The 12,492-nt window shown below is 48.8% G+C and overlaps 1 protein-coding gene across 25 annotated transcripts in view; it reads right to left on the bottom strand.

The window, feature by feature from the left end:
• Positions 1-471: 471 nt before the first annotated feature.
• Positions 472-12,492, bottom strand: part of EPB41L1 (erythrocyte membrane protein band 4.1 like 1) — a 130,002-nt gene continuing 117,981 nt past the window's right edge. For 23 of the 25 annotated variants that reach the window (XM_089896807.1, XM_089896825.1, XM_089896814.1 and 20 more), the window contains 3 exons: positions 11,572-11,652; positions 11,146-11,262; positions 2,294-5,762 (listed from right to left, as the gene is read on the bottom strand). In XM_089896807.1, the coding sequence (XP_089752933.1) occupies positions 5,754-5,762; positions 11,146-11,262; positions 11,572-11,652 (207 nt within the window). In that variant the 3' untranslated portion in view covers positions 2,294-5,753. Of the gene's footprint in view, positions 1,074-2,293; positions 5,763-11,145; positions 11,263-11,571; positions 11,653-12,492 lie in introns of those variants that run through there. The other 2 variants (XR_016387913.1, XR_016387912.1) reach the window with 2 other exon arrangements.

The raw sequence follows: 12,492 nt of genomic DNA, 5'->3' as shown, positions 1-12,492 counted from the left end.
GCCTAGCCCTGTGCTGGGTGGTTGTATCAGTCAGGGTTCAACCAAAGAGGCAGAGCCAACAGGAGGTATATAAGAGCTTTATTACAAGGAATTGGCTTACATGATTGTGAGGGCTGCCTAGGTAAGTGCAAAATCCATAGGGCAGGCCACTTGGTGTACAATGTCTAATCCTTGCACTAACCCTACTAAGCATGCCAATCTGTCTCAGTCAAAATTCATCTCTTAGTGGGTTACAGACTAGACCGGGCCCTGCAGTCATGGTTGATCACAATGAGCTGCTGCTGGATTAGCCAGAGATGGCCTCCATCAGTCACAGTCATGCGTGTCAATCTGTCTGTCATGTCAGTTCCATTTCCTGCATGAAGAAGCTCAGCTCCCTCCCCACCCCTCCCCATTTCCAGCCTTAGGTGCTGAGCTCCTTGGTCTGTTTTCAGAGATCCCTATTCTAGCAGGACTCACCATCTTCTGAGACTTCAGGGCACTGAGCTATGGGCACAGGAGCCGTAGGTGGTAGCTCAGGAATCCCAGCTGGTGGGTTGCATGTCCACCCAGATCAGGTTTCTCAACCTTGGTACTATTGAGATTCCGGGCTAGATAATTCTTTGTTGTAGGGCTGCTGTCCTGTGTGTTGTAGGATGTTTAGCAGCATTCCTGGTCTCTACCCACTGTATGCTAGTAGCACCTCTCAGTTGTGACAACCAAAAATATCTCCAAACATTGCTAAATGTTCCTCGAGGGACAAAGTCACGCACATGTGCACACACACACACAAGTTAAGAGTCACTGATCTAAATGAATCAGCCAGGTTATTCCTAAGCAGCTTGGAGGCTGACTCTGTATTTATGGGAGACAGAGACACAGATCCAGGGTGGGTGGGAACCCAATGCTTGCAAACCTTGTCCTATTTCAGGACCCCAGGTGTGACAGACAACTAAAGGAAACCTACAGGGAAAATTCAGGGAAGGATTCACAAAACTCCTGGAAGCAATTGCCTCTGACAATGGACAGGAGTCTGGAGAGAGTTGAAGAATTGCTTTTCACTGCATAGCATCTTGTAGCATTTAATGAATTACCTTTAAAAAGAAAAGACAGTATTTAGTGTTTGAAGTTATAGGGAAATGCTCAGGATTTAAGTCTTTAAAAGTATTCAGAATGGGGGACTTCCCTGGAGGTCCAGTGGTTAGAACTCCGGGCTTCCCCCGCAGGGGGCCCAGGCTCGATCCCTGGCTGGGGAACTAAGATCCCGCATGCCTTGCGTCACAGCCTCCCCACCAAAAAAAGTTTAGAACAGCATGTACCAGGTGACTTCAACTCTGATAAAATACATATACATGAGAAAAGACTGGAAGAAAATGGACCAGAGAGTTAGCAGTGGTTCTTGCTTGTGAGATTTGGGGTAGTAAAGAAAGATGGTTTGGGGTGAGTTGTCTGGTAGAATGAAAGCAAAGTGCTGGTACGTGCACCTCAGGTAGCCCAAGGGACACATTTAGGCTTCACATGGATTATGGTTTTTAAATTTTAGTATTCTTGCATTTACTTTTATGAAGACCTCCTTCCTTTGCCAAGTGACGCTAGTTTTTCATTTGTGGAAGTAATATAGTTCCCTTTTTAAATAAATTTATTTTTATTTATTTATTTTTACAGAGAGTCAATTGAAAGAAAAATGATGTCAACATCGGGACGGGTAGCATGTATGGGGTCATGGCAACATTTGCTGTATACATTATTCACTCGGCTCCCATGAAGGAGGATGTGGGAAAAGACCCCAATGGTGGTGCTCTTCTTTCAAGTGTGTCTCCACACACCAAGCCCCTCTGTGTCCTGGGTCCGCATGCCTACTCTTCCTGCTGCCTAGAATGCTCTCACCCAAGTTCTTCACCTTACTCGATCTTTCTCTTCATTCAGCTCAAAAATCGTGTCCTCAGGGAGGCCATAACTGGCCACCTTATTTAAAGTGGTCTCCTTCAGTGACGATCCCCTTCCCTGATGCACTTCCTTCCTGGTGCTGATCACTCTGGAATCATCTCTGAGTGCTCGCCTGTTTTGTTATCAGTTTCCTCCACTAGCCTGTGAGCTCCTGGAGGTCAGGGGCTTTGTCTTATTTGTTGTTGTACGTGTAAAGCCAAAGCCAAGACCTGGACCACGTTGGGATCTGCAAATATTTGAATGAAAGTGTTGTACGTTGAATGAAAGTGTCCCAGTTGGGATCTCTCCACCCAGTTTTAGCCCTTCCCACGATGCCAACTTGTACTGGTAGACTAGGTCAGAGACAGAGAGAGAGTTGCCAAGGCAGTTTGTGGTTCAGCATCAAACACATTTATTTCACTTTTATTGAGTATACAAGAACAGAGAGCACACGCATACAGCACGGAGCACTGAGGTGGGGGAGCGCAGGGACAAGAGAGGAGAGAAGGGTGCGAGTAAAAAGGACCAGGACAGCATCGCAGTTGGTTGGGAAGGTGCTTTTGGAAAAAAAAAAAAAAGTATATATTTAGAGTGATGTTGATCATGCAATTTCAGGCCAGTCTTGGAATGTGCTTGCAGGATTCAAAAACTGAAACAGGTCTTGGCACTTCCTATACCCTCAGATGGAAAAGATCCCAAGAAAGCAAAAGAAGGGAAAACAAAGATCTGTAGGCTGGCAGAGTGGCAAAAGGGCATGGAGAGCCTCTGCTTTATCCTCTTCGTTTTGCACGTGAGGAAACTGAGGCCCCGAAGCGGGAATGGGACTAGCTCAGTGGCACGTGGTGAGTTAGGGGTTGAGCCAGGATGGCCACCCAGAACTCCTGACTGCCCTCCACGACTTTTTCCACCATGCTACATGGTCTCCTGGGTGGAGAGGTGGCACAGAAAGGATGCGAAATGTAAAAAGGAAAAGTAGGTTGAAGACAGACAAGACAAACGTCTATATTCCCTATGAAGAGGAGGATGGGGAGGAAACAGTGCCCTAGATTTCAGCTTTGCAGCTCCCCTCCTCCCTGCTGGCACTGCCTGCCTCTCGGCGGAAGGTCAGAACATCTGTGGGATGGAGAGCTCCACAAACCCTGGCTGGCCCACAAGCTAATAAGCCTGGTCACATCTTCCCTGCCCTAAAGCCACACCCTTAGGGTCTGTAGGCAGGCACAGAACCCAGAACAAACATTCTCTCTCTGAGGTATGTCCAGTGCGCTCGGGACACCTGGTTCCTGCAAAGACAGGGATGCCTGAGTCCAATTCCAGGTGGCCCGGAGAGGGCGGAGCCACTCCAGCTCTTGGCCCAGAAACGCTGGGGGCTCTCAGGCTGAGGAGGACAGGAACGAGGTTCTGTGGCTTCTCTCCCAGGACTGTAAAAAGAACCTGGTGCATTCAAAGTGTGCCTTCGCTCTCAGGGGGAGTTGGAGTGGGCCACCAGCCTGCCCCAGAGGGGATGTGGCTGACTGTGTCACCTGGGCCCCAGGTGCAGGGCTCTCTCCACCCTCTCTCCATCCCATTTTTGCTCACAGAGGCAAACACTGTTCCGGTTTCTTGTCCTGCCTCAGGTCAGCACCAGTTAAGCAGCTAAGCATATGTGTCACCGGGGTAACTAATAAGCAAGCCAAGCCCCTCTCTGGGACATCCCTAGGCAATGTCTGATAATTGGAGAGAATTCGGAAATGTTCTCAGAGTGGTCAGAGATGCAAGGCTGGCTCAGGGCTCTTCCCGGGTCCCTCTGCTCCCCCCCCACGCTTTCTCCTTGAGCGTAATGATAGTGCCTGACACAAGTAAGTACTCAAGTATTTGTTGAGTGAATTTGCCACGTGCTTTAGAAGCAGGATGGGGGAAATGAAATGGGACTGAGAAAGTACAGGGCAGTGTGGAAAAACTCCCTCAGAAGGGGCCTCATTAAGCTCAGGGAAGCATCTTGTGTCAAGTAAGCCTGGGAAGGCCCACGTGTGCCAGAGGGCAATGCCAAGCTTTTGATGGGGGTCTTCTCCAAGGGCTTCTGTGGTCTCAAGGCCATTTTTGGGACTCCGAGGGCACAGGCTCAGAGCGCAGACGCCGACTGAAGGCGAGGTCTCTAAAGCCAGGGTCTTATATGTAGATCCTCCTCGGCTTACTCTGGGGCAGGCGAAGCCTTTGGGAGTGCGGTTTTGACCTATCAGGGCCTGCCCTGTGTTCAGTCTCTACCATGGCTGCTTTGGCCCAGGAAGCAGAGAATGATTCAGACAGAATACAGGAGTGGTGAAGGAAAAGACTGGGCTGGGGATGTGCAGACAGCCAGGTGGAAGCCGCCATCTTCCGCGGTAGCTGGGTACGTCACCTCCCTCGGGATGGGAGTCAGCTGTCACAATGCGGTCAGGAAAAGGCAAGACGTGGCAAAACAAAGAGAGATTGAGAAAGGAGGCGAGCCTCCTAGGGAGGCGGGGGCGCTGAGCCGGGAGACCTGTGCGGCAGAATCCTAACTCTGGACCCCACGCCTGAGCACAGACCAGCCCCCCAGTTGCTACTGCCCAGGGGGAGAAGGCATCTTGAACCACACCCGTGTTGCTTCCTTCTTGCCAAAATCCCTGCCTCTCCACCTGGGGACCCCGCCCCTCCCCACCAATCAGCCAATTACAAACACCACACACTGTATTTCTACACTGAACCGTCGGCTCCTACTGTGAGCGACCCACAGCCAGAGTCCGGGTCTCCTTGGCAGGGTCGGTTCGGTGAGATCTAGGAACCTTGGGATACATCAATCACAGTCAGATAATTATAATTTTAAAATGTCAGCTTCATACTTACCAGCACTGTTTATTTTAATATTTGTTTCCTGTTATGTGTAATATACATAACTTAAAAGCACATCCATACGAATCTACGAGCTGCACCTTCATAATGAGAACCCATAACATACAATGTCTACTTCACCTCCTGTGGCTTGGTTTCACATTCTTGCTTTGCTTTGCTTTTTCTCGCTTCCAGTGAGTCCTCTGCAGTGGCCCTCAGCAGGACCAGGACACAGAAGGTGAGGCAGGGGTGGGGTGGGGAAGAGGGAGGAGGGAACCCAGACAGAAAATGACTGACAAGATGTGTGACAGTCGACGGGGAGGGGAGGCGGAAGAAAGGAAGGTGGATTTTGCAGCCCAGTGTCAAGACCCAAAAAATAAGAATCTAGTGTTCCTCCTCCTCCTTTCCGAGCAGGGACTTTTCTCTCTTGGAAAACGTTTGACGGGGCGTGTCTTGCTGCTGCAGCTTCTCTTGCTTGGCTGCAGAAGTGTTTTCCTTTGCATTTGAGTGGGCAACAGACGCAGGAGAAGAAGAAATGGAATGCTCGTCCACTGAATGGAACATGTAGAACCCGGGTCGCATTGTACTTCTACAATCAGCGTGGTCTGGCTTGTCTTGGTTGTTCCGCGGGGCTTCAAGGGGGGTTGGGACAGGCGCGGCGGGGGTGTGTGTGTGGGGCGGAGCAAGGGATTATTGTTGTTATCATTTTTTTTTCCTGAACAATCCCACCAATTCTTCAATTTGTCTGCAAAGGAAATGTAGGCGTTCAGATGTTGGCCGTTGCTGTCGGCCGAATGCTCGGCCAGCCCCGGCAGCAGTGCAAGGACGTGATGTTTCCTGTATATATATCTATATCTATATATATCTATATATATATGCTTTTCCTTTCCCAGTCTCTTGTCAGGGACAGTACGTCGCAGCTGGGACGTCGGTGTTGAGTTGGAGAATTCAGAATGAAGGCCCCTTCTTTACGGTTCTCTGGCTTGGGTTGGACCAGAAACGCCAGCATCTCTTCACAGAGGTCAGGATTCCTGAAGCCAGAGGTGTTGCGGGGAGAAGATGCAAAGGAAGGAGGAGAACAAGAAGAGTTAGTAACTTTTGTCACTCATCTTTAAATACATGGCAAGAGGTTGTCTTCCCTGTCTTTACCGTGTGCCATTTATTATGACTAGGGAAGATAGAGTGACTTGTCCAAGGCCACACAGCTTGTAAGAAAGTGGCTGCTGAGAACTGAAGCCACCTCTGTCTGACTCTCTGACTCCAAAGGCCATGCGTGTTTTCTGGGTTGTTTCCAGGCAGGTGGTATCTTTTACTTTGGCTGGAAAATTTTTCCAAGTTTCCTTGAACACTGAAAGCTAAGATTATACTTGTTTCCTTTTGTCTTTCTATCTGCTCTCAGTTCTAAGAAATGTTTAGTCGTGACTGCAGATCTTCTTTTTTTGTCTTTCCCTTCTGTTTGCCACTGCCTGCTGTGTCCTGGGGGTTAAACCCCACAGAGGAGTGTTTAAGTAAAGAAACTGGAGTCTGGATTCCAACTCAGGTTTGACTCCAAAACTCAGTGGTTAAGGGGCACGGGCTCTGAAATCAGACAATCCTACTTTCAAATCCCATTCCACAGTCTACTAGCTCTGTCATCTTGGGCAAGTTTCCTAACCTCTTTAGACCTTAGCTGCTCCCTCTGTAAAATGGGTCCCACCTCACGAAGTTGTAGGGAGGATTCAAGACAAGGCTCAGCATATAGTAAGTGCTGAGTAAATACTGGCTGTTCTTATTACTATTGTTGTTAACTTAACCACATTCGATCTCATTGAGGGCAAGGGCTGTGTTTTACTTATTGTTGTCTTTCCAGGGCCCAACACCATGACTGACACACAGCAACTACCCCAAACCATTTAACAAGTGGCATGTTGTCCCTGCTCTTTGCCACTTACATATGGTCAGGTGCTAACGGAGTTGTAGAAATTTGATCCTTCTCAGCTCATTTGACAAATGGGAAAACCGAAGCCCAGAGGGTTCAATGACTTAGCAAGTTGGTGGCAGAAACAAGACGAGAACCCTAGGCTCCTGCTTTGGAATAGGTCATCCCCACCGCCATTTAATTAAAAATTTGAAAGTAAGAAAGCTCTGGGAAGCTGGCTGGATGCTGCCCTCTTGCTGGCAATGTTTGGGAGACAGGTCTTGCGTGGAGGAGACGGGCCAGTGAACAAAGATGGAGCAGAAGCCACACATCTGGCCTGTGAGTTACCGGGAGAGAAGAGAAGACTCTAAGATGGGCGTGATTTCACAGTCACAGCAAGAACTTCAAGGAGGAAGAACTTCATAAAGAAATCTACTGGAGCAGGGACAGGTGTTCCTGGAGGATTCAGGGAGGGGAGAGAAGATGACTGGCAAGATGGATGCCCACGTGGAAACAGGGCCTCATGCACCAGGCTGGTGATAGAAGTTTAGGGTCTGACTTGCTCAGGGCTCTCATCAACCCCTCAACATGACAAAACTATTGGGACAAGGAAGCAGCTTCACATCACCGAGCACGTTCTGTATGTGAGATACCACCTGGTACATCATTGCTATGGACTGAATGTTTATGTCCCCTTGAAATTCACATGTTGAAGCCCTAACCCTCAAGGTGATGGTATATGGAAGCGGGGCCTTTAGAAGGCACTCATAAATAGGATGAGTGCCCTTATAAAAAGAGACGTGAGACAGATAACTTCTCTCTCTGCTCTCCACCACGTGAGGACACAGAGAAGATGGCTGTCTGCAAACCAGAAGAGGGTCTCACCAGGAACCAGACTGGCCGGCACCTTGACCTTGGACTTCCCAGCCCCCATAACTGTGAGATATTAAGTGTGTGTTGTTTAAGCCACCCAGTCTACAGTGTTCTGTTATAGCAACCTGAGAGGACTCTGACACTCCTAGATGTTGTTTAATTATTACAGCAGCTCCAGTTTAATAGATTAACTCCATTTTGTAGGTTAGAAAACTGAGGCCCAGGCAGGTTCCTCTGGGCACACTTTCTGAGTCCAAAGCTGGGTGTGTTCTTGCTACTCCATTCTGCTACTTTCTGAGGATTTTCTCCTACAGTGCCGGCTTCACCTGAAGTTTCCTCATCGATTAATAAAGTACCTGCCCAAAACTCAGTGTACACGTGATTCTGGGTTTGTGGGATATCTTCTAAAGCCCACAGACACTTCAGAAGGACCGGGGACATCTAAACAATACTGTGTGATCATGTATTTTTCTGTTTATTACAGCAGAGTCCAAACGGGCAGCATTCTGTTAGCTTACTTTGTGTTAATAGTAATCATAGTCATAATTAACTCTTACCGAGCACTTACTATGTGCCAGGCACGGTGCTTACTACTGTAGATGTATGATCTCAGTAACCCTATGAGATAGATACTGTGAACAGTCAGCGTGGTCAGGAGATTAAGGCCATAAGGCAGCTTTGGAGTCTAACAGGTGAGGTTTGGCTCTCTAACCAAGTCTTTGTGTTCCCAGCTCCAAATCTGTGAGCAAATCGCCTAACATCTCAGAGCTTCAGTTCCCTTCTTTGTAAAATGAATGAGCAGGTGACAGTACTGTGCCTAGTGCACAGCCAGGTGCCTGGAAGAGTGTAAGGACTCCATAAGTTACCGCAATTGTTACTATGTCATTGTCATTTGGCTGACGAGGAAACACAGGCCGAGAAGGTTAAAGAGCTTGCTCAAAGTTGCGCAGCTAATAACGGTCAGGACTGAGATTCGAGTCAGGACTACCATCCCGGGTGCCAAGATGCATCCATCCATCAAACCAACATTTTTCAAGTACTTTAAAAAAGAGTTTTCTAATTCAGAGAAGACCTTTCCCCCAGAATCAGTGAGTCTGACTATATTAAAAGTCAGAGGTGGTTCCTACTTGGTGATAACTAATGGGAAAGCAGGTGGGCAGAAAAGGCAAGGGAGAAACTTCTGTTTCTCCAGGACAACATAACAAGGTGACCTTTACAGAAGGATCCAAAAGAGAGACAGAGGGTGTGTGGTGATGCGTGGACAATGGCAGCAAAGAAAGGACTAAAAGAGGGGTGAGGAGGAAGGACCGCAAAGGGAGCAGTGAGGCGGGCGGATGTGAAAGACTGCATGGGGTGGGCAGGACGTGGAGGCTGGGACGAGAGCTCTAAATGGCCAGGGAACGCGGGTGGGCAGGAGCCTGGGGGGCTGGCTGGGATGCCCCAGGAAAGACGAGGAGGAGTGAGACGGGGAATGGAGAAGATACGAGAAGCTAGGAAAGCAAACACACAGCCAGAGGACTGTACATAACTGGAAGGGGTCTTGTCCATCTCTTCCTTTTGCAAATGAGGAAACTGAGACCCCAGTGGCCACACAGCCAAGTCAGCAGGATGGCTAGGAGTGGAGTCAGGTCCTGATTCCCAGCACAGAGTTCTTTGCATCAGTGGCTCCTACACTTGGCTGCGCATGGACTTCCTAAGGACCAACGTATAAATAAAGATTCCCAGGTCCTGGCCCAGCACTTCTAAGTCAGACTTTATGGCAATAGTTTTCTAGTATTTGTGTTCCCCAGCTGATACTGCCAGCCCAGCACCAGCTTGGCAAGTGACCTACACTCTACCACTCTGAGATCTGGGGGACAAAAAGCAACAGTAACTGGGCAACTGACAGGAGTGACAATTTACTTGAAAGTCTGAGAAAGGCTGAGAGGCAGGCTCTGCCCGTGATCAGTTTTTACATCTTCTAGACCAGCGCTGTCCAACAGAAATGAAGCCACAGACGGAATTTTAAATTTTTTAGATAATAGATTTTCTAGACAGTATTTTCTAGTATTTCTGGTTTTCTAAAATTTTCCAGCTATACAGAAAATTTTAATTTCTAAATTAAAATTCATATGTTTTAATTTACATGAAAAAGAGTAAAAAGAAACAGGTGAGATTAATTTTAATAATGTATTTTACTTAACCCAATATAGCCAAACATTATCATTTAACATGTAATCAATATAAAAATTACTGAGCTATTTTATACTCCTTTTTCCGGCACCTATTCTACCCTCAAGGTGCATCTCATTTCAGATTAGCCAGTTTCAAGTGCTCAACAGCTGTGTGCAGCTAGGGGCCCCCTACACTGCACAGCACAGAAAATCATTTCCGTCACTGCAGGAAGTTCAGTGCTTTTCCTTCTGACACGAAGGGGGTGGTAATCAAAGGATGAGAAAGAAACATTCTGTATCTTTCTAGAAAACACTGGGTTTCTTCATCAGGGAAGAGGACAAAAGGGAGACCTGCTGTTTGTGGGGGACTTTGAAATGCATTTATTTTTCATTGAGGTATACGGTGTGAAGTAAGTAAAGTATACAAATCTAAGTGTGGAGCTTGGTCCACTTTTACATACATACACACCCATGCAACCCCCCCCCACCCCAGTTCAAGACGCTGACATTTCCAGCACCCTAGAAGTTCCCTTTGTGGCTCTTCCCTGTCAATGCCACAGCCCAGAAGGAACCGATATTCAGACTTTGACCATCACTGATTAGTTTGGCCTGTTTTTGAACTTCCTATGAATGGACTCACATTGTATGTACTTTTTGTGTTTGACTTATTTCATTCAATTCAATGTCTGTGAGATTTTCTTATTATCGGTCTGACCAAATTCAGTAAACTTCTAGATGGGCCAGAACCCTTCCCCCAGCTTCCCCCAATTTCAGCTGCTAAAAGACCTCTCTGCTCCAGCACCATCTCATTCCTCTTATTCACGAAGGCACTGATAGCCCTTCAGTGGAAAGAGTAAGGATTGGGGTCCCTAAGATTCTCGCCCCTGGTGGCCTGAGAAGGGTTTCCATTCTAGCAAGACAGATGGGATCGAGGGCTCTGGCCATCATATTCCTCCTTGGCATCAACTGTACTTCAATTTAAAAAATTAAAAAATAAAATAAAATTGGCACAACATTGTAAATCAACTATACTTCAATTAAAAAAAAAAATTCCTCCCTGGCGACATCCAGTGACCAGTGATGGAGACAGAGAGTCAGGGACAGGAATGTGGCCCTGGGCCTGGCAGGACTTTTTCCGACTTCCAGCCTACAGGCGATGGCCAGTGAGGGTACGCCTGTCTCTGTCTGTCCCACCTCAGTACCCACTGTCAATCCTCTCTCCCCTGTTCTGACCACTCCTGGATTTACTTTTCTGGGTCTGGAGCCTGAAACCCCAAAGAAACCAAGGAACCAGCCTTCCTTCCCCTCTGCACTCTGATTCGTCGTATCTGAGGGAGCTACCTCTCCACTTGGAGCCCCAAACCAGGAAGGTTGGGGAGGTCAGAGCTGTGCTGAGGACCAAGCCTCTTGGTGGGTCCTCAGATGGAAATGCCCCTTGGAGGACCTTGTTCTCTCCTCCGTCTCATGGCTGCTGAGCCCCATGAGCCTCACCTGTGGCTTCTTGTCCCTCTCCTCTGGGGATGGGTCTGTTTCTCTGTATACGACAGCTTTGGTTACCAGCATGTCAGGATGCTGCAGTTTGGCCTCCTTGATGGCCAAAGCCAGGGCCTGGAGGAAAAGAACGGCAAAGTGAGGAGTCAGAGCATATGGAATACGGGAGAGGCCACGTAGACCAACAGGCCCCTCCAGCACACAGCTGAGGACCAGGAGTTAAGGCGAGAGGCCAGAGCTCAGGTCTTCTGGCTCCTTCTGACTCCCGTTCAGTGCCTCGTCCTTGAGGGCTTCTCCTCTGGACAGGGTCAGTAGGAAGTGGACATCTCTGCTCACAGATGCAGCCGTCCATGGGTAAACCAATACGGGGGGGGGGGCCTGGGGCCTGGGCAGTGCCACTGGGAACCATGCTCCGCATCCCCATACCTGGTCTTGATCGACATCTTCGTCCCCGGTGATGATGATCCGCTTCTCGATCCTCGTCTCAGAAAATCCTCCTTTCACAGTCTGCAGAGGGAGAGGGAGGTGAGGTCAGCCTTGGGTCCTGCTGGGGCAGCAGCCTCGACAGGGGACCGGTCCAAAGCATCCCTCAAGGGCAAGGCTGAAACCAGCAGTCGCCTTCTCTCCTGGCTCCCTCGGTTTTCTCCTTTTTCTGGTTTTGGGACTTCAGACTGCACATCTTGCCTGGCTGCCACCACTCCCCCAACTACCAAGCTGCCCCCTCTAGCTCTTCCAAGCCCGGTTCAAATGCTGTCACCCTGACCCTGGTGAGCGATCCTTCTTCCGTCCTGGCTCGGTACTCCCTGAGCGGCACGTTCGTATCTCTCACGGTCCTGGGCCTCTCTGCCTTGTACTGACGTTGTGTGTGTGACCTGGCCCTGCTCACTGGGCTGGGGCTCATGAGGGCAGGGGCTGTGTTTTGTTCATCTCTGGATCCCCTCCTCCCCCACTCCCCTGTCCAACCTGACCAGGGCAGGTGCTAAATGCGGATTTGTCGAATGAACACATGAATGAAATGTGAATGGTGACAAGGTTCTACTTTAAATGACTTCAAACAATACTAGAAAACTGCATTGATGATGCTTATACGTATGCTTAAAACCGCCACTGTTTTCCGAAGGGGTGGGGTTCGGGTGCAAGTTTAGAAGTAGAAGATGGGGCAGGACCTACTTGCTTGGCATATTAAAGGCGGGTGGTGGCTAAGGGAAACCCCAGCTGGGGTCAGGAGTGGACAGAAAGAAGAGAGGGGCTCCCAGTTGGCAGGGCTAGGAGGGACTTTGGGGAGAAGAGTTATCTGAGCTGTATGCAGTGGGGTGTGTGATGGAACACCTTTCCATAAAGCTTTCA

This window comes from Delphinapterus leucas, chromosome 15 (genome assembly GCF_059928025.1).
Source record: "Delphinapterus leucas isolate spDelLeu-1000000601 "Yukka" chromosome 15, BTC_Dleu_Yukka2, whole genome shotgun sequence".
In the NCBI taxonomy this organism is placed as follows: domain Eukaryota; kingdom Metazoa; phylum Chordata; class Mammalia; order Artiodactyla; family Monodontidae; genus Delphinapterus; species Delphinapterus leucas.
This window is presented reverse-complemented; position numbering and strand designations above follow the sequence as displayed.